This window comes from Rhinoderma darwinii, chromosome 5 (assembly GCF_050947455.1).
Source record: "Rhinoderma darwinii isolate aRhiDar2 chromosome 5, aRhiDar2.hap1, whole genome shotgun sequence".
Classification (NCBI taxonomy): domain Eukaryota; kingdom Metazoa; phylum Chordata; class Amphibia; order Anura; family Rhinodermatidae; genus Rhinoderma; species Rhinoderma darwinii.
This window is the reverse complement of record NC_134691.1, coordinates 35,895,097-35,915,637: the sequence shown is the minus strand read 5'-3', so window position 1 is coordinate 35,915,637 and position 20,541 is coordinate 35,895,097. Positions and strand designations below refer to the sequence as shown.

Below are 20,541 nucleotides of genomic sequence, written 5' to 3'. Positions count from 1 at the left end.
CGAGAATCGCTTTTTCCTGTATTCACGCCGTAAAAATATTTATTTTCTATCCCCAGACTGCGAAAAAAAAATCATATTCCTATAAAACAAGGCATCATACAACCACGTCAATGAAAAAATAAAAAGGTTATGGCTGCTGAAAGGCAGAGAGGCAAAACCAGAAAAATTTAGCTGGCCATTAAGGCCTCCCAGTCATTAAGGGGTTAAAGCACATAAATGCCATGGTCGCTACGGAATGCAGCATTTAAGAGGTTAAATGGCCGGGATTGAAGGAGCAGAACAACAAAATGGCACAACGCAGGTGTGAGCCCATCCTAAGGCTGTGTTCCCATCACAGTCTGTGTTCCGCTGAGGGGTTCCATTGGGTTAACCCCTCAGCCGAAAGGCAAACGGAAACCTCAACTTCCGTTTCCCTCACCATTTAACTCAATGGTGACGGAAATCTAGCTAATGGTTTCCATCTGTCACCGTTGTCACAGGGTTCTGTCGTTTTGACGGAATCAATAGCGCAGTCGACTGCGCTATTGGTTCCGTCAAGAACAACGGAACCCTGTCACAATGGTAACAGACGAAAACCATTAGCTAGGTTTCCGCCATCATTGATATCAATGGTGAGGGAAACAAAAGCTTAGGTTTCCGTTTGCCTTTTGGTTGAGGGGTTAACCAGACGGAACCCTCCGACGGAACCCCTCAACGGAAGAGCGACGGTGATGTGAATGGGCTCTTACATTGTATTTCTGAAAATATCTATTTATATTGCAAGATTCAATGTTGAGATATCGGTCTTCCAGCCTCTATGCTTGCAGATGGACTCTATAATTTTACTAGTTTTGTTGAATCCAATTCTGGAGTCATTTTACTTGGATTAGGATAAGCCTTTTTGCAAACAGTTTTTACAGTTGCCTAGGAGTTACAAAAGGTGTTTCTTGGAGAGTATGAGAAAGAAGCTTCACAGGGAAATCGGTAATTAAAGTTTGTCAGTGCTGAAAAGCAACTATTCTCTGAGTGACACTAGTATAAGATCATTGCATACATAGGTCTTTACATACGCATTTAAAGGAGATTATGTATAAAAAAAAAATGATATGACATTAGTATTGTCTACCGCTGTGCTAGATTAAAGGGGTTGTCCAGTCCCAAAAAATTGATGGCCGATCCTCAGGATAGGCCATCAATATCTGATCAGTCGGGGTTCGACTCCTTGCATCCCCGCCGATCAGAGTTTGAAGGGGGCGCAGCAATCGTACGAGCGCTGCTTCCACTTAATTTCCTTTACAGTTCACACTGTGAATCGCCGACACACATGTAGCGATAGTTCACAGTTTTACAGCCCTCTCCTATTGAAGTGAATGGGATACGGTTGTAATACTGTGAACTGCCGCTACAAGTGTGTGGGCGATTCACAGTGTGAGCAGTAAAGGAAATTAAGTGGAAGCAGCGCTCCTACGATTGCTGCGGCCCCATCAAAACAGCTGATCGGTGGGGGTGCAGGGAGTCGGATACCAACCAATCAGATATTGATGGCCTATCCTGAGGATAGGCTATACATTCTTTGGGAACCGACAACCCCTTTAATCCCTTCCTGTCGTAAACAACTTTCAGATTTAAATTTTAGTTTTTTCCTCCCCACCTTCTAAAACCCATAACTTTTTTATTTTTCCGTCGATATAGTCCTATGAAGGCTTGATTTTTGCGGGACGAGTTGTAGTTTTTTGTAGCTCCATTTATTGTGCCATATAATGTTCTAGGAAACGGGAAAAAAATTATTTGTGGGGTAGAAAGTAAAAAAACAGTGTTTCCTCCATTGTTTTTTACGCTTTGTTTTTACAGAATTCACTGTGCAATTAAAACAACATGTTAACTTTATTCTGCGGGTCAATATGATTACGGCGATACCAAATATATATATATATATATATATATATATATATAGTTTTTTCTATATTTTACGTCATTTTGATCACTTTTTATTAAATTTTTTATGGGAGATAAGGTGACCAGAAAATAGCAACTCTGGCGTTTACAATTTTTTTATGGCGTACACCGTGCGGGTTAAATAATGATATATTATAATAGTTCAGACTTTTACGGATGTGGCGATACCAATTATGTTTATTTTTTTTTTATTTTTTTTACTATGCTCTAGGGGAAAATGGGAAAAGTTGTAATTTTTAAAAAAATTATTATTTGACTAATTTTTACTTTTTTTATTAGTCCCCCCAAGGGGACTTCAACCAGTGATCGCTTTTATGATATACTGCAATACTAATGTATTTCAGTATATCGTCTTTTCTGACAGGGTTCTATTAAGCCCTGGCAGAGGCAGGGCTTAGTAGAAGCACAAAGATGGTGGACCTGGGGGGGCCTTCATTAGGCCCCCAGGCAGCCATAGCAACCATCGCCACCCCACGATTGCATTTCGGAGGGCGCGATGAGCTGCTAGAGGGGGTCGCTATTGACTGCGGCATTTAAGAAGTTAAACGTACAGCGGACACCCGCATCGTGTGGAGCGGGTTCACTCCGTGAGCCCGTTCCATACTTCCCCTACCCAGCTATGACATATGGATACGTTAAATGTCGGGAAAGGGTTAAAGGGGTTGTCGACTTTCTGAAAACTGATGACCTATCCACTGGCCATAGACGTAACAGCTATCCACCGGATAGGTCATCGGTATATAATCGGTGCATGTCTGACATCCGGACCCCGCACCGATCCACAACTCCGGCTGTTTCCCTGCGCCGGATGTTTCGAATGGTGCGCAGTGGTTGGAGCCAGAAGCAGTTGGCTCCAACCACTGCATAGCGGCCGTTTGGCGGAACTGCAGCTCTGCTCCTGTTCACTTGCATAGGAGCAGAGCTGCAATACTGCAGCTTGGCCGCTATTCTTTGACTGGAGCCAACTGCTTCCAGCAACATCGTCTGGCGCCCAGAGGCAGCCGGAGTGCCGGATTGGTGTAGCATCCGGGTGTCAGACACGTACCGATCATATACTGATGACCTATCCGGTGGATAGCTGTTACGTCTATGGCCGCGGCTCGTCGTTCTGACTTACCCTCCGACGGCTGTGGCCATGGACACGTGAGTTCTCTACGGCGTCTCCCTCCTGTGAGACGCCGACACTCACTTCCTGGATCTGAGACTGTCTCCCGCAGGGCGCACGCGCCCATGCGTGCTCTGCCTTAAAGGGCCAGTGCGCGCACAATTGCAGGAAGTCTGCAATCAGTCCAGAATGCTGCTGGGCTATAAAAAGGGCTCTACCCTCTTGATCATTGCCTGAGCTTTGGAAAACCCCTTTAAGGCTGCTGAAGGCCCCCGTCTAAAACACTGTATGGTTGCCCCCTTCACCTCACTACACAGATCCCAAATAGTACTGTTATACAGCTCACATATACTGCCATAAAACTTCAAATTACAGGGCCACACAATAACTAGATAAAACGTGATCAAATAATACTGCCATATAGTGCTGAAAGAATAGTAGCTTACAATGCTCATAAAACAGTTGATTTTCTTGATCCTGCATTGTGTTGTGGCTGACATCCAGTACACAATTCAGTCATTGTGCATCTATGGACAGTGGCGTCCGGGGCTTTTCCAGTCCCGGAGTCCCCAGCCAGAGTGTTTTTGTTGCTTCGGCCAGGGAATCCGTAGTTAAAAGCCGCTGATGTCACTATCCATATATGGACAGTGATGTCAGGGGCTCCCTCGAGTAGCAGAATCCCCGGCCAGAGCGTTGTCAACCCTCTGGCTGGGGATTTTGGCAACTTAACGCCCCCTTCGTCACTGTCCATATATGCACAGTGACATCAAGGGCTTACCCAAGAGCGGAATGCCTGTCCAGAGCAAAATCGACGCTCTGGCCAAGGATTTCAGCATCTTAAAGCTCCTAACGTAACTGTCCATATATGGTCAGGGCTCCCTCCAGTAGCGGAATCCCCGGCAAGAGCATTGCCGTTTTCTGGCCATGGATTCCAGGTTTTTAATGTGCCTAACGCATATTTGGACAGTGACGTCAAGGGCTTTCCCAAGATAGGAGTCCCCGGCCAGAGCAACGCAAGCGACTCCGTAGTTGAAAGCCTGTGACATCACTGTCCATATATGGACAATGACATCAGGGCCTTGCCCGGGCACAGTGCTTAAAGTAGTGACACTTGTTAACCTGTGTATATAGTTGAAACTGTCAAGCCGGCATTGCCTGAGTATTGAGTAAAAGTTGATGCATTTGAACTGCGTGTCCGTCTGTCATTCTTTTGTGCCATTAAAAGTCCTGTGAGTGTGTCATTGCCTCTCTCCTCACTCCCTTCACTGTGACAACCTCTTTATTAAGCTTTATTAGTGGTGTGAGTATGGTGGATCTCATAATTGCCCCCTTAAAAATGACCAATGTGCTTTTATGCAGTCCTTCACTCATTTAGAACCGTTAGAATAGAAAAGTGCTTTCTTACAGTGACATCACTACACAACCGCACAATATATTTTAAGCAGGAACATGAAATATTGTACAGATGTCTAAATAAATAATGTGCAAAGGAAACAAAAAGGTTTAAGAGCCATCTCATCACATTAAAGATGATGTTTCTCACTCACACTTACTTTGTGAAGAATCTGTCATCTTCATTCTCAGGCGTCCTTAGGATATAAAGGAAGTGAAGATACATCTATTTCTATTACAGTGGATCTCCTGCGCTCTGAAGGTTTAGACAGCTGGGAGATACTGTTTATTTGTGCCTCTACTAGAAAAGATGGGAAGGGAGTAGAAACACATCACAACAAACTTAAAGAAACAGTAATATTTAATGCTATATGAATGAAGGTGGGTCCATATGTGAATGTAATTAAATACAATATAATTTTTTTCCATTTGTTTCTATTAGAACCCTGACAGAATTAATCATATTTCTTCAGGAATTGTCTTGTGGTGTTTTTGGTAAATTTGCCTTTGTCACAGTAACATATATTTTGGGTGTAGTTACCCGTTAATGAAATATATAATGTATCCGTAGAACTTTTACAGGATTCTGCTCTCTTATGGTCCATATGAGCACTGCCTGTAGTGTTATTTCTATACATACTATATAATGTTTATGTTGCATTTGTTCAGATCATGTTGCATTTACTTTCTTCAGTAATTCAGGCTCCTTTAACTGACTTTTTAGTCATGTAGCGAAGTTTATAGGGGGAAAACAAGAGGAGTACTAAAAAGGTGGGATAAGAAGGGAGAGAAGCGCTGCAAAAGATATGCCATACATGTGGCAAATTGGACTAGAGAGTAGTTCCTGGGGCGGCATTAATGATAACAGAGAACGCAAATTACTATAATTGGAGATTTAAAGGGGTTTTCTAGTTAGAATAAATTGATGGCCTGTCCTCAGGATATACCATCAATTTCTGATGGGTGGCGGCCCGACTCTGATCAGCAGTTTTAAAGAGGCCATGGAGCTTATGAGAGAGCTGCTTCCCCTTCTTTTGGCCTGATGAAGACGCCGGTCCGGCGTTGAAACGCGTAGCCTCTGATATTTACAATTAAATACTTTCTCTTCATATCTGTCTAAGCCTCCACATTGTTTACCATAGCAGCGCCGGTGGTCCTTTTTTCACTTTATTAAGTCATTTGCATCACTGGAATACACCCATATAGGTTTTTAAGTGCTGTCTTTTTATTTGTGGAACCTAAAATACTCAGCAATACAGAATATAGTACACTGTACTGAAATTAAATGTCAAAATAATTACATGCCAGGTAGAAGATTCAGTTCTCCCAATCCTAGATTTTATTGTAGAATTGTATTCATATATTAAACCGCTGCTTTTTCTCTGAATTTACCTGTTCCAGGATTCTCTGATAAGTTGTCCCCTTAAGCACTTTCATCTTCTTTAGATCACACAGCTTCCTCTCGCAGACTTCAAACTGACAATCTCTATATCTTATAGGCACAGGTTGCTCACATCGGCTAAAAATAGAAAGAGATTTCATACTTGGGGTTTTTACAGGAGAATTTTTTTATTTTTTATTTAACACTTGCAAAGAGCTTTAAAGACTCACATAGGAGGTTAGCTACTAAGGTCGGATTTACAGAGCTGTTCAATTTGAGCAAACGTGGCTCATTTGTCATGTCTGTACAGCAAATGCCATCTGTTAGGTTTGATATTTTAGCATGGAAGTGTCGACAGGTTTGTAGACATGTCCTCAATATTTTCCGTGCCTCGATTATATGCTTTTGAATAGTCTTTTCTTCTGTTGCCCATCACACAGTCAGACAATGAGAGGGGTTAATTCTGGTTTGCTTCCATCCTTGGCTCTATTGACAATACTGAGAAATACGGTTGACAGTGAATCAGTGGGAACAAACTTGAGTGGAAAAACGCATTAATGTAGGGGATAGAGACGAGGTTGAAGCTAGGCTGCCTTTCGCCCACGGGGAAAAAATTCAGTTTGGTGCCCATGACCGAGAAAGTAATGTCTAAAAATCCCTGTATTCTGACATGTTACATGGATTTGTAGTTCAGTCGCCCAATTAGCTTGCTCTACCCTGTCATTACGGGATGGCTGCCAACTATTCTTCACCATGCAAAGTGGGTCTGCTGCCAAAATGGTACATATCCCTGTCATTTTTAAGACTTTATCATTGACTCTTGCTAATAGTGCCAATGGTACACCCTACCCAATCCTCACCCAGCACCCAAGGAAAATGCTTGGGCATTCCCTCTGCTGCAGCTACAACTTAGGATAGGGTTCACAGGGGGAAATGGAGATTTAAAATGCCATGCTGCCTGAGGATCTTGTATTACCAAAAAGGAGTAAATGATATGCTGCAAAATTTAATGCAAAGAGGTGGAAGACATGCTAAAAGGGGATATGCTGCAAAATAGGTGAGATATGTGGAACCCGTTAAAGAGAAACGTTGGAGCAGGTTGCATGTGGCAGTTGTGAAGGGCTGGTGGAGCCCCCTAAATGGTAGATGCCTCGGGGCAATTTCCCCTTTTGGCCATGTTATGATCTGGACTATTTGAAACTAAAGAAGGTTCTATGAGCCAATGCTCCACAAGGGACATTCTGTCAAAATTTAACAAGAACTTTCCGGTTGCCTGTTTTAGGGCACTAGTTTGAACATGTGAAAGACTGCAAAGATGTTGTCACTTTCGTATTATTGAAAAAATAATCCTCTTATTAATAAAAAAAATAAAACGTAGGATTTGCTTCTACGATACTTTAATACTATTTTCTATAGTCTATCGTGATGACAAATTTGTATAAAACGTTCTTCATGCATAATACATGGCCTTGGAATATTGTGCATTTACATGATAAACCTTCCTCCTCGCTCATCTAACGAGAATGGTTTTATGCAATGCTTTACAAATGAGTAGGAGCTTGTGACATAATGATAGGGTAACCATGACAATACTACACAGAATCCTTACATTCATCATCCCAGCATGTTCAAAAGTGCTGAGATACCAGTTCTATCCTAAGTTTAATGAGCAAAAAAATTGGCTGATAAATGTATTGGGCCCCTGATGATATTGTGAAATATAGTTATAATGAGTATTGCAGAGGCAGCAAAGACAAGTTATTATTTGTTGTTCCCTCAAGAGTTCTATCATCTGATATGCAGGGGGTGAGCAGAGTTCTTATAAAATTACAGTCCCTTACTCTCGCTGCTCTCTGGCCACTGACTGACGAGGTGGTCGAGAGTACGCAAACAGCCGAGCTCGCTGAGCTACATTGTTTCCGTAACTCCCGTAGAAGTGAATAGGAGTATGGAAACAGTGTTGTATGGTGAGCTATGCTGTTTCCGGAACTCGGGAGCTACGGGTTGAGAGAGAGGGGAAGCTACTGCACGTGTGTCCACCGCAGGCAGATGCAGAAAGTGGACAAAGATTTCGACCCCAGCAGAAAACAAGGGTGGAACTACCACTGACGCCAATGTAAGTTAGTTACTAACACCATGTACATTGGAAATATACTTTATTTTACATGGGGAATTTAATAAAAATTTATATTTTTCGTGGGATAAGCCCTTTAAATAATAAAATGCTGTTTGCCTGCAGCCACCACTAGGGGGAGCTTAGAAGCTTATGCCATGTTGTTTATACATTAAAGGGAACCGGTCACCAGCATTTCACCTATTAAACACGCAATTCCCGGTGGTAGTGGGTGAAAAATAATTTCTATATAACCTATAATGGTCTTCTTAGTTGGCTCTGTAGCTTTAGTATTCCGTTTTTTAGTGTTCCCACACCGTATGCTAATGAGCATAAAAGAGTCAAATCTTCAAATCTGCATTCCTCAAGTCTTTCAGAGTTTATCCCGTGTCCTTATTTTTGATTGACAGCTCTTCGCCTTCCCACAGCACACGAAATCCTCCGCTTCTGCATTGATGTCCTTTTCTGGTGTGTGCGCACAAAGGGACACCGGATTATTACGATAAAAAGCGCAAAATGTTTGCAGACAGTTATTTACAGTCGGAGGAGGAGTTTGGGAGAGGGGATAACGGTAATGAACTTTTAATAGCAGCGGCCAGTGAGGGATAAATAAAGTTCAATAGGTGAAATGCTGGTGACCGGTTCCCTTTAAACACTATAATTACAGTTTACAGCAAGCTCCTGAGCTCCCTCTGGTGGAGGCGTCAGACAGTCAACGTTTTAGAATTGTATTCTCTGCAATGTCTATGCAGGGGATTTGGAGCTCTGTGTCAGGAAAATAGATCTCCAATCTCTATAAAGATATACACTACCGTTCAAAAGTTTGGTGTCACCCAGACAATTTTGTGTTTTCCATGCAAACTCACACTTTATCAAATGATTTGCAAAATGACTAGAAAATATAGTCAAGACATTGACAAGGTTAGAAATAATGATTTTTATTTGAAATAATAATTTTCTCCTTCAAATTTTGCTTTTGTCAAAGAATGCTCCATTTGCAGCAATTACAGCATTGCAGACCTTTGGCATTCTAGCTGTTAATTTGCTGAGGTAATCGGGATAAATTTCACCCCATGCTTCCAGAAGGCCCTCCCACAAGTTGGATTGGCTTGATGGGCACTTCTTGTGTACCATACGGTCAAGCTGCTTCCATAACAGCTCTATGGGGTTGAGATCTGGTGACTGCGCTGGCCACTCCATTACAGATAGAATACCAGCTGGCTGCTTCTTCCCTAAATAGTTCTTGCAGAATTTGGAGGTGTGCTTTGGGTCATTGTCCTGTTGTAGGATGGAATTGGCTCCAATCAAGCGCTGTCCACAGGGTATGGCATGGCGTTGCAAAATGGAGTGATAGCCTTCCTTATTCAAAATCCCTTTTACCTTGTACAAATCTCCCACTTTACCAGCACCAAAGCAACCCCAGACCATCACATTACCTCCACCATGCTTGACAGATGGCATCAGGCACTCTTCCAGCATCTTTTCAGTTGTTCTGCGTCTCACAAATGTTCTTCTGTGTGATCCAAACACCTCAAACTTCAATTCGTCTGTTCATAACACTTTTTTCCAATCTTCCCCTGTCCAATGTCTGTGTGCTTTTGCCCATATTAATCTTTTCCTTTTATTAGCCAGTCTCAGATATGGCTTTTTCTTTGCCACCCTGCCCTGAAGGCCAGCATCCCGGAGTCGCCTCTTCACTGTAGACGTTGACACTGGCGTTTTGCGGGTACTATTTAATGAAGCTGCCAGTTGAGGACCTGTGAGGCTTCTATTTCTCAAACTAGAGACTCTAATGTACTTGTCTTGTTGCTCAGTTGTGCAGCGGGGCCTCCCACTTCTCTTTCTACTCTGGTTAGAGCCTGTTTGTGCTGTCCTCTGAAGGGAGTAGTACACACCGTTGTAGGAAATCTTCAGTTTCTTGGAAATTTCTCGCATGGAATAGCTTTCATTTCTAAGAACAAGAATAGACTGTCGAGTTTCACATGAAAGCTCTCTTTTTCTAGCCATTTTGAGAGTTTAATCGAACCCACAAATGTAATGCTCCAGATTCTCAACTAGCTCAAAGGAAGGTCAGTTTTATAGCTCCTCTAAACAGCAAAACTGTTTACAGCGGTGCTAACATAATTGCACAAGGGTTTTCAAGTATTTTCTAATCATCCATTAGCCTTCTAACACAGTTAGCAAACACAATGTACCATTAGAACACTGGAGTGATGGTTGCTGGAAATGGGCCTCTATACACCTATGTAGATATTGCATTAAAAAACAGACGTTTGCAGCTAGAATAGTCATTTAGCACATTAACAATGTATGGAGTGTATTTCTGATTAATTTTATGTTATCTTCATTGAAAAAAACTGTGCTTCTTTCAAAAATAAGGAAATTTCTAAGTGACCCTAAACTTTTGAACGGTAGTGTATATTAAGAAAAAAAAATAGACCTAAATAATAATGTTAATACCTTTAAGCATAATTTTTCATATTTTAAAAGCTATTTGTTTGCTATATAAGATTTACTCCAAGCATCCCCTATAACACACAGACGGCACATTACACGCAATTGGCATGACTTATAATTAGCAATAAGCTAATTTTAAGCAATTCTTTTCTCCCTGTGTTCCCCAAAATGCATTCTACTATTTTTGCTTATACGCTGTCTTGTTCCTTCACCTTTCTCCCCTTGTCTTGCTTATTTGTCTCTTGAAGCTGCATGATTGACTGCACAATCTTCTCATACATATGCGGTCTACTTTCTAATACAAGGGACTTAAAGAAGCATTCCGGCAAAAAATATTTTGCCCAGTTAAGTAGGCATGTCTTTATCAGAGACTCATGAGAAGGCAAGGGAAGTAAATTTGTTCATCAGCATTTGAGTAAGCACTTCAAAACTACTTTTGTATAATCACCTGCCCCATTGTGCTGGTGCTGATACCGGTGTTGGTCGGGATCAGTGCTGGTTCCAGGGTTTTGTGGCGGCAATAGAGGTCCAGGGGTTTCATGTGGTGGGAGCGATGATGGTCCCGGGGTGTAGGCAGGAGTGGAGCTGCAGAAAATTGGCTCCAGCTGCCTAGAAAGCATTGTCCATTTCAAGGTAAGTGACGTCAGTGTAGGAATATGTCCGCTGCAGCCATTAAGGAGGGTTTAGTGGCCTGGGATGTGGTGTTCAGGCAGCGCGACTTGGAGGATGTAAGCTTGTAGGCAACAAGAAGTGGGTCAGGCAGGCTGATAATGACCCCTGACTCATTCATAAACCATTGTAAAATAGAGGTGGTTTCCTTACAGTCACTTGACCCAACAGCAATGAAAAAAGGCACCACTTTTTTTGGCAAAAGACCGGTATTGGCATGCAAAAAAATGTTTTTTGCTGGAGTGCTTCTTTAAACAAACCTGTGGAGCATGGAGAGGCAGTCTATTGAATAGCAGATGAATCTCCCTAGGTGTGTCCAAATGAAGGTCACCCAGACAGAAACCAGTAGTTGCTGGGTAACATGAAGAAGTCTGCATTAAACACTTTGGAAGAGCTGCAAGAAGTGAGATAAACCTGGGTATGTCATACAAATTCAGCTAGGAGTATGCAGTTAGGAAAGTTTTTGCAAGGTAATAAAATAAATACCTTGCTACCTCTTTAGGATAAGTCTAAGTTTGGAAGATTTGCAAATTTTACTATATATTCGTATTCCCGTATTTTAACAGTTAAGAATCCGTCACCTTCTACAGTATTTTCGGTGACTATCACAATCGGAATTTATGATAGATTAGTACTGGGCAGGCTCTATAGAAGCAACATTTGTTCTTTTAAGCTTCCTCTCCAGTGCACTCCCAGTTAGTACAAATACAAAAAACAGCCAGAATCTTGTCTTTAAAGGGTAACTGAACTTTCAGAAAACTTATGACATGTCAGAGCACTGAGACCCCCCATCAATCGCTAAACCGAAGCGGCAGAAGCGAACGCTGAGCCGTTTTGTTTCTGATAGTCTTTTTTCGGAAATTCCGGGGTAACGGTGTACAGACTCAATAGAAAGTCTATGAGCCCATACACCAACTGCTCGGTTTTCTGAAGAAAGCAGATCGGAAACTAAGCGTGTGAGCGCTTCTGCTGCTTAGTTTTAGCGATTGATGGGGTCTCAGTGCTCAGACCCCCAACAATCAAAACTTCTGACATATCACTATGCCATGTCTGAAGTTTTCTGAAAGTTTAGTTACGCTTTACTGCAATGCTTATGTCAGTGAGAAGGGCCATTGACCATGTTTCTTAAGCCTATAAAACCCAATTGTTAGTGCAAAAATACAAAGTTTTATCCTTGAAATCTTTAATAACTAACGATTTTTGCAATTTATTCATGCCACAGGCTCTCAGGGTATGCTGTGAGTCGTATTTTCACCACAGTTTAGAGACCATCGGGCTTAAGGCCGCATCAAGAGTTCTGTAAACACATACATTAAAAATGTAAAGACTAAATGTGAGTAATAGTTTTAATATGAACCATTGATTTGGGCAAAATTCTTGCCATTTCCTTGAGATTAACTCAATAAAATGTAAGTGGTGTGTCAAAAACCATGTTACGTTCTCTTTACATCATGGACATTTTATGACACTATTATAGGCCTATAATTTATTTAAAAGGAGTTCTTTCATCATAGTCATCCCTGTTAATAAAAAGAACGGCCGTGGTGATCAGTTGATCGCCACTGGTCTGGATCCAGAGACCCATGGCAAACAGATCTTAATATTGCTGTGAGTAGTTGCCATCGGTTAATCAATGAATCACCGACCATGCAATACATGGATGACCGAGTCAATCCGAGCGAGAGCCAATGCTATTTATCATATCTCTGTCCCAGGTCATTAAAGGGTATCCTAAGTGGGAAACCCTGCTCCATGACGTCCATCTGCTCAATTAGGGCATATATACAAGGGTTGACCAATTGTAAAAACCCATTTAATGCTTAGACTTTGTATTGTAAGCATTACTTAGGTCAGTATAAATATCCCTCATAAATGTTCCTTCATAACTGCTTTATTTTACAGACTAGATTATCACACGACTAGTGTTTTTATACTTGGAAAGAAGTAAAAACTTAAGTTTTTCAGATTTAGATCTAAAGCACTATATATTTTAGCAGACAGACAATAAAAATCATTTGCCACATCTTGACGGAAACAACAGATGAACATCAAAGTTAGAAAAAATCGTTAGTTAACAATGTCAATGGTTTCTTCTTGCACCAAAGTATTTTCATTTCCACCAGACTTGGAATGATTAAAATTAATAGATCCATACAGTTTAGCAGAGTCTTTAGAAGCAAACACCTTCCTCCTGTAGATTTCGCCTTTCCACATGGATATCATTAATAATACTGACAACACAACACCACCGAGAGTTAGAAGGCACAGCCCGGCAATCACACACCTATCCAAATGTGCCCCGATAATAGCATTCTTCTTCTCTATTTTTTCCATTTCTCTCGCCGTGATGGAACTTGGATCTGATCTAGTGTCTCTTGGGAATAAGTATGAAGTTATGACAAGAAGAAACCCTGTGATGAGGAACGTCACTGCGCTGATGAAGCCATAGTCTACAGACTTCCCAGAAGCTTCTGAGGTGGCTTCATCATCAGACATAATAGATACTTCTTGAATGCTATCTTGTTGGATTTCTCTATGTTGATGCCTGTGGCCATTCTTAACTGGTGGATGGGTCACATGTTCTATGTTCACATTTTCATCTACATATGTAAAAGATGTTTCCAGTTCTTCAACGCAGCACACCTTTCTTCTTTCTTTGCCATCATCTTCTTGGGATAGTTTAGAACATGATACGTCATCTGATGTCGCCAATGATATAGACTCATATTGATCTGGCGACAAGGCAGAGGACACACAGTGGTTTTCATAGCAATAGGCTTTTGGGTCTTTGATATTATAACCCCAGTCCACATTGTTGCACTCATCAAGTCTTTGGGATTGACCATTAATGTGAAGGAGCTCCATGCAAGCTATAGATTTTCTCTACATATCATAGAAGTCTTTATCCATGACTCTTAAAGATCTATTGAAGAAAATACAATTAAAAAGTTTAGCTAAAATCACAAACATATATTTAATAGACATTTAGTTTTTGTTTTACAAGATAAAGGGGTTTTCTAGTGAGAAACAATTGATGGCCTATCCTCTGTTTTGAAGGGGCCGCTCTCCTTCATTCCGGTCACTGCTTGGTACTGTGAAATCTCAACACACTTGTAGTGGCGGTTCACAGTATTACAGCCTTCCTCCATTCAAGTGAACGGGAGAAGGCTGTATTACTGTGAACTGCCGCTATAAGTGTGTCGGCAATTCACAAAGCAGTAAAAATAATTAAGAAGTGAAGGATGAGCTCTCCGGTCCCTTCAAAACAGTTGAACCGGGAGTTTGACCCCCACCAATCAGATATTGATGGCCCTATTCTGATGATAGGCCATCAATTGTTGCTCACTGGAAATCCCCTATATACACCTTTACAGGGCATTTTTTTACATTTTTTTTAAATAAACAGGCCAGTCAGTGTGTTTAGTGCAACTTTCTAAATCGTTTTTATTAAAAATTAATTCGTTTTACTTTTTTAGATATAGCTGCTTTGTATTCTCTATACAGACCAGCTGTATCTAGCGTCAAATTCTGCTTCTGTCAGGTCCATTCAAAACTTAGATGTAATAGATTACAGTTGGATCCTGCGTGTCAGAGACACACAGGACCCACTGACACTGCACCCGTCAGGTCCGCAGGACTGACAGATTTAGGTAATAGCGAATGATACAGCTGCTCTGTATAGAGAACACAGAGCAGCTGTATCTAAAAAAGTAAAACTAATTTTTAATATAAACTACTTATAAACTTACACCAAACACACTGACCAACCGGATTCTAAAAAAATATTTAAAAAATAATAATATGCCCTGCAAAGGTGTACATACAATTTAACTTTCAATATGTTTGGGGTGTGGTTTATGGACCATCTTGGTCAACCATAGTACCAAGTTGGAGCGGACACAGACAACTGGGGGCCTCTGTGCACAAACAGGCCCCGTTGTGCTAACATACCCACAATTTACACATTCCCATATTTAAGGAAAAAACTGACTGAAAAAATATGGTTGTCATCTCTACGGTAAACAGTCATATAGTCTGAATTTCCCCTGCATCAATATTAAACATTACTGGTGGTCTAGGGCAATAAAGCGGTCAATGATAGTATCCTTGGTGGGCTAGGGCAGTGAAAGGGCTATGGATAACATCTATGGTGGTCTATAGTATTACATAGCTTAATGATAACATCCCTAGTCTAGGACATTAAAGAGGGTCAATGATCGCATCACTGGTGGAATAGGGTAGTGGAATATTTAATAATAACACGCATGATGGTCTAAATTGGTTAATGATTACATCCCTGGGGGTCTAGGGCAGGGAGAGCATCAACTCCTTGAGAAGAGATTAACTTCCTGTACTAAAGGCTACACAACTCCTTCTTCCTCCATCTGTTACTGTAGACTGTACAAACACAAATACTTAATCATCTAACAGCCAATCACAGAGGCTCTGTAATTGGCTGACTAGGATAATGCAGTGTCGGTGTAAGGGTGGAGAGTCTGAGAAGGCGGAGGGGTGAGAGAAGCATAATACTTGTAGAGCAGGCCCCCTTTGTGTCCCTGTGCCCAGGCTATATGTCTGGCCCTGGTGCCATGTGTGGTTAAAGGTGCAAACTTACAAAGTTATAGTTAGAAAAGCTAAACACCTAGTTTGGCCATATTTGATGGTCAAGTGATAGGATAATGTCCAGTCATATAATATATGGTCAGTCTTTAAAACCCTTGCATATAATATTCTAGGGATTGGCTCTACCGATTAGATCTGCCACAAGAGACATGGAAAACATATTTTAAGGAAATTTAAGGGAATGTTACCCTTCCCCCTTGTATCAACATCCAATTCTCCTTCTGATAAAATTAGACAATGTGCGGGAGAGCAGTTATTCTCATTGGGACACTTTGCTAATGGTTTGCTAATAGTCGACTGTGCTATTGATTCAGTCAAAAAAACGGAACCTTTTCACAACAGTGACAAATGGAAACCATTAGCAAAGTATCCGTCACCATTGAGATCAATGGTGATGCAAAGGAAGCTATGGTTTCTGACGGAACCCCTCAACGGAAAGGCAACGCTGATGTGAGCAGACCCTTAAATGTATCAATACAGACAGTAAGCTCCTTCTGGTGGTGGCTGCAGGTAGCCTGAATTGGATCAATACAAAGCATCTCTTAATTCTGGTACATAGAGGGGGTCCCAAGCAGGCATATGGACAGGGGTTGTCCCTTTAAAAACAGGTATTTGTTATGGCCTCCATGGAGACAATCAAATGACATAATGTTTCTAAAATAGCATGTGAGCAGCAATCATGCAGATCCTTAAGCAACATGGATTTATAATGTCAGACGAGCATTACATCATTCTTCCTGTACTAATCGCTATTCACTTTGTGTTACTTTCTATATGCAGGTCACTAGGCACCTTTTATTCACTTTGTGCAGGAGGGTCAGTATCGGTGCAGATGAGTAACGTCTAGTTCTATTTTTATCACCTCTTAGATGTGAGCCGAGAACATCCATATGAACACTAAGCTATGCATCTTCCTTAAATCGGTCTTGGATTTTTTTTTCTCATGTTTTCTGTTTAATTCCATCTAAATGGGTCTTGGCACATTCTCAATACAATCATAAGTGTGGCATATTTATCTCAAGCCTAGATGTTCTCTGGCAAATTTAGGACAAAGCTTCAATTTGATTAACAGTTTTGCAAAGACTGAAGCAGAAGGAAAATGGAAAAAAATATAAGCTTGATATACTTAAAGGGAAGCTCCACCAACACTTGTTTTTTACGGTTTTAATGCATCTAAAATTAATCAATTTTGCAAGTAGTCTTAAAGTGTTTTCTTAATTTTGTGTATACAGCTCCTATGCAGACCTATAGGTTTACATGGTAACAGACAACAAACAAACTCTGTGTAGTCTGATCCTGCAATTGTATTGTATTCCATCTGTCCCCTACTTCTTGCTATCCTACCAAATGTAAGTTAGTAAGAATAAGGGGACAGATGGAAGGGAGTAGGACTGCAAATAAACCCTGTGTAATCTGAACTGCGGTCTGTTACCACGGAGATGCATAGATCTGCATAGGAGCTGTAGACATAAAAAACATGCAATTTTTTATTTACATTTTTTGTAAAATCACTTCACTTTTCATTTTGCATGCATCTTAGCAAAAAAAAAAAATGGAGCTTCTTTTTAAAGGGCTCTCATTTGTGATGCTCAATAGGGACGGACATTTGTTGATTAATTCAAGGCTCATTGACATTCACTTGGCTTATCCAAAACAACAGTTGCTACTGTGATGTGAAGAGCAAAGAAAACGTAAAGATGTTTCTACAATCCAAAAATGTCAAAATGCATTCATCAGAAATAGATTTGCAAATAAAGATAAATTGTCAAAACTGCTAATCTTTTTTTCGCTTCTATTGCCTGTTTAATTATTTGCATTAGAAAATATAGAGGACATTCTGGACTTTTCCCATTTGCATTGTCAAACTTAAATTTAATCCAATCCCATTCCAAATTTGTGCGACAGTCCTATTTATCTGAATAGAGATTGCAGAAATCCATGCACATGCTGCAGAAACAACCCCATTCAGGCGTACTGTATTGGACGTATTTTAAGTCACAGAAATTTCAGCATGAAATTTGTCTTGTGCGACTATATATCCTTACAGATGCCTTTGTATTTTATATGTACAAGCAATGATACATTGTTATACACAAGATATACATTATAGTAAAAAAAAAAAAAAAAAAAAACACAAAAAAGTTAAATATGTAATGTTAAAAAAGTTGCAAAAATAAACTATAAAAAAATAAAAAAATTTTAACTAATAAATGTCGTGAAACATATACATATCTAATATCCGCATAACCGTAAAAACACCATACAATAAAAGTTATTAATCTATTAATTTTAATATTTTTTAGGCCAGATTCACACGAACGAGTGCGAACTCAGACGTAAAAATCGGCTGTTTTTTTAACGTCCGAGTTGTACCCATGCAGGTCCCATTTTCACGGATCCCCATAGGCTTGAGTCTATCGAGGGATCTGTGAACAAAATAGGACATGTTCTATTTTTCAAAGGCCCCTTCACACAGTCCGTTGAAACAACGGGCGTGTGAACTGCCCCATTGAAATACATGTGTCCGTGTGACGGCCGTTGTTTTAACGGCCATCACACGGACATATGCTACAATTGTCTGATAGTTCGGCCTTATAGCGCACAGTTAATAGTGGTTAAAATATATATACAAAAAAACAACAATGGCTGAATAGTTCTTCAATGTATTCCCCAGCAAAATAATAATAATCACAATAATAATTAATTGAATAAGAGGAGACAAAAACATTCTTTGGGTTTATCACCCATACAGAGTAAGGTAGAATAATGTAAATGCGTATATAATTCAATTGGCAGCTTTGTTTTGTTAATAACCTGTGTTCCTCTTTTTTTTTTTTATGGTTTTTTTTCTTGGTAGATGGCCATTATTACTTTGTGTGTTGTGTGCTATGGTAATTGATCTAAAATTTCTCACAGTAAGTAATTAGAATATTTTATCACAGTCATTTTTGCTACAAATTGTAACAAATTTCTGTTTGAAAAATTCTATATTTCGTTTTTGAGATTTTGTATTTTTATGTTCTCGTCCACAATTTTGCATTCTTTTTTTTAGGGTGAGAATGTTGGATACTAATTAACAACCTTTTTTTTTTATTACATACATTGTAAATAGTAAATCTATAGGTCCTTAGTATTTGCTTTTTTTCTAGGTAATTCTAGAGGACAGAAAGAGGAGTCGATGCCAACCAACTGCTTATCTCCAGGGGAAACAACTGGATTAGGTAGGTAAAAGAAAACCTGTCTAATCCATGTTTCTGCCAACAGCAGATGGTTAGAGTCTTTTGAAGGCTCAAGCCATTAGGTTTTTCAGGCACAAAAAGCTAAAAAAGCATTCAGGGGTAAGGAAAATAGTTCAACAGAAGTAAGAGGTGTCAAGGCAAAGTCAAGGAGTAGATTTGACTATTCTATGGAAACAAACAAGCAACAATGGCCATTACCAAAGAAGGAAATATTAATTCACCTGTGTATGGATTTGTGGTTTTGAGACTGGACACGACCATTTATTGATTGAAAGGGGTTTTCTCAGGAGTCATTTTCATACCAGATGTCTATAAATGTTTTTAATAGCTGTTTTAAAGTAATTTGCCATTTTTCGAGCATTTTTGCTTCCCTGTGACCCTCTTGGTGCAGCTAATCTGTGCTGCTCGGGGAGGGGCTGTGAAAATAATCAGCATCCTTCCCCCTTCGGCAGCTTACTATACAGTCTATTCTTAATTCCCCTGCAGATAGTTAACGTGGGATCCAGAATTGTGAAGATATACTGTATAATGTGTGATATCCACAATATGCACTTTCTTAGAAACCAATGAAAATATAATGGAATAAAACAATAAAGACTGAGTGGGAATGTTCAAGGTTTATATCTGTGGTCAGAACGCATAGTTTTACAGTCCTAACAAGCTGAGAAGAAGTAGTCTCCTCAGCTATACTGCCATGCCACTGCAGAGACTCTGCTCCTTCCCTGACAAGCAGGGCAGAAAGCAATTTTTATTGACTGCTCTGCAGTGAATAGAGGAAGAATTAGGCAGAGCACTGGCTGCTGGGGAGAGTGGCTGAGCATGCCTGTCCACCAGCACTCATAAGGTGGACGTGCAAATTGCTACACACCTTTTAAGGTTGGATGCATTTGTAATGTAGGTCATTGTCGGTGGGGGGAGTATGGAGTGGACTCATGGGCTGAACATTATACATTACAGCTGACACCTCACATTACAGTAAAGCCTGGGATTGGAGATCACTCCGATCCCAGACATTTAACTGCATAGATGCCCTGGTAAATAGTGACTGCAGCAGCAAAACCTTTAAATAGCTTAGATAGCCCCCAGTCTCCACATCACCATGTCACCAGGTTGCGGGGTGCCGATGGTTGACATGGCAGACTAGGGGCCTAATGAAGGCCCTCAGGTCTGCATCTTGGTCCTCCTATTAAAATTGGGTTCTCTCACAATCAGTAGTTTTTACAAAAAGGGCAGGACCCTCATTAGAAGTTTAAATAGACAGTCCCATGCCCAAAAAAATAAATACTTTGTTCTTCCTTCTTATGCATTTTGCTTCCCTTTCTCCATCTGTGCAGCCTTCTTCATAGAGCAGAATGGGCAGTCCGGCTTCTGATGCCATGTGACCATCAGGAAACTACAGTTCCCAGCAGCACACATAGTCTCCATGGACTCCAGGAACCTCAGTCTCTTTGCTTCCGCCAGCTGAAAGTACGCCCAGTGCCTCCACACACTATCATCTCTCCATCATCTCTCCCCATTGAAGGCACCATTTGCTCTCTGTATACGTGTATTATACTACTGTACTAGCCGCCTTTAGAGGTGATCAACAGATCTGATGGCTCTAACAGCTCCTGTGCTATGTAGCCAG

General features: G+C 40.6%; 1 protein-coding gene across 2 annotated transcripts in view; it reads right to left on the bottom strand.

Moving 5' to 3' along the window:
* Nucleotides 1-10,148: 10,148 nt before the first annotated feature.
* The window catches only part of TMEM74 (transmembrane protein 74), a 62,576-nt gene continuing 52,183 nt past the window's right edge, over nt 10,149-20,541 (bottom strand). For both annotated transcript variants that reach the window (XM_075827988.1, XM_075827989.1), the window contains exon 2: nt 10,149-13,975. In XM_075827988.1, coding sequence (XP_075684103.1) covers nt 13,120-13,917 — 798 coding nt within the window. In that variant the 5' untranslated portion in view covers nt 13,918-13,975 and the 3' untranslated portion in view covers nt 10,149-13,119. The remainder of the gene's footprint in view (nt 13,976-20,541) is intronic.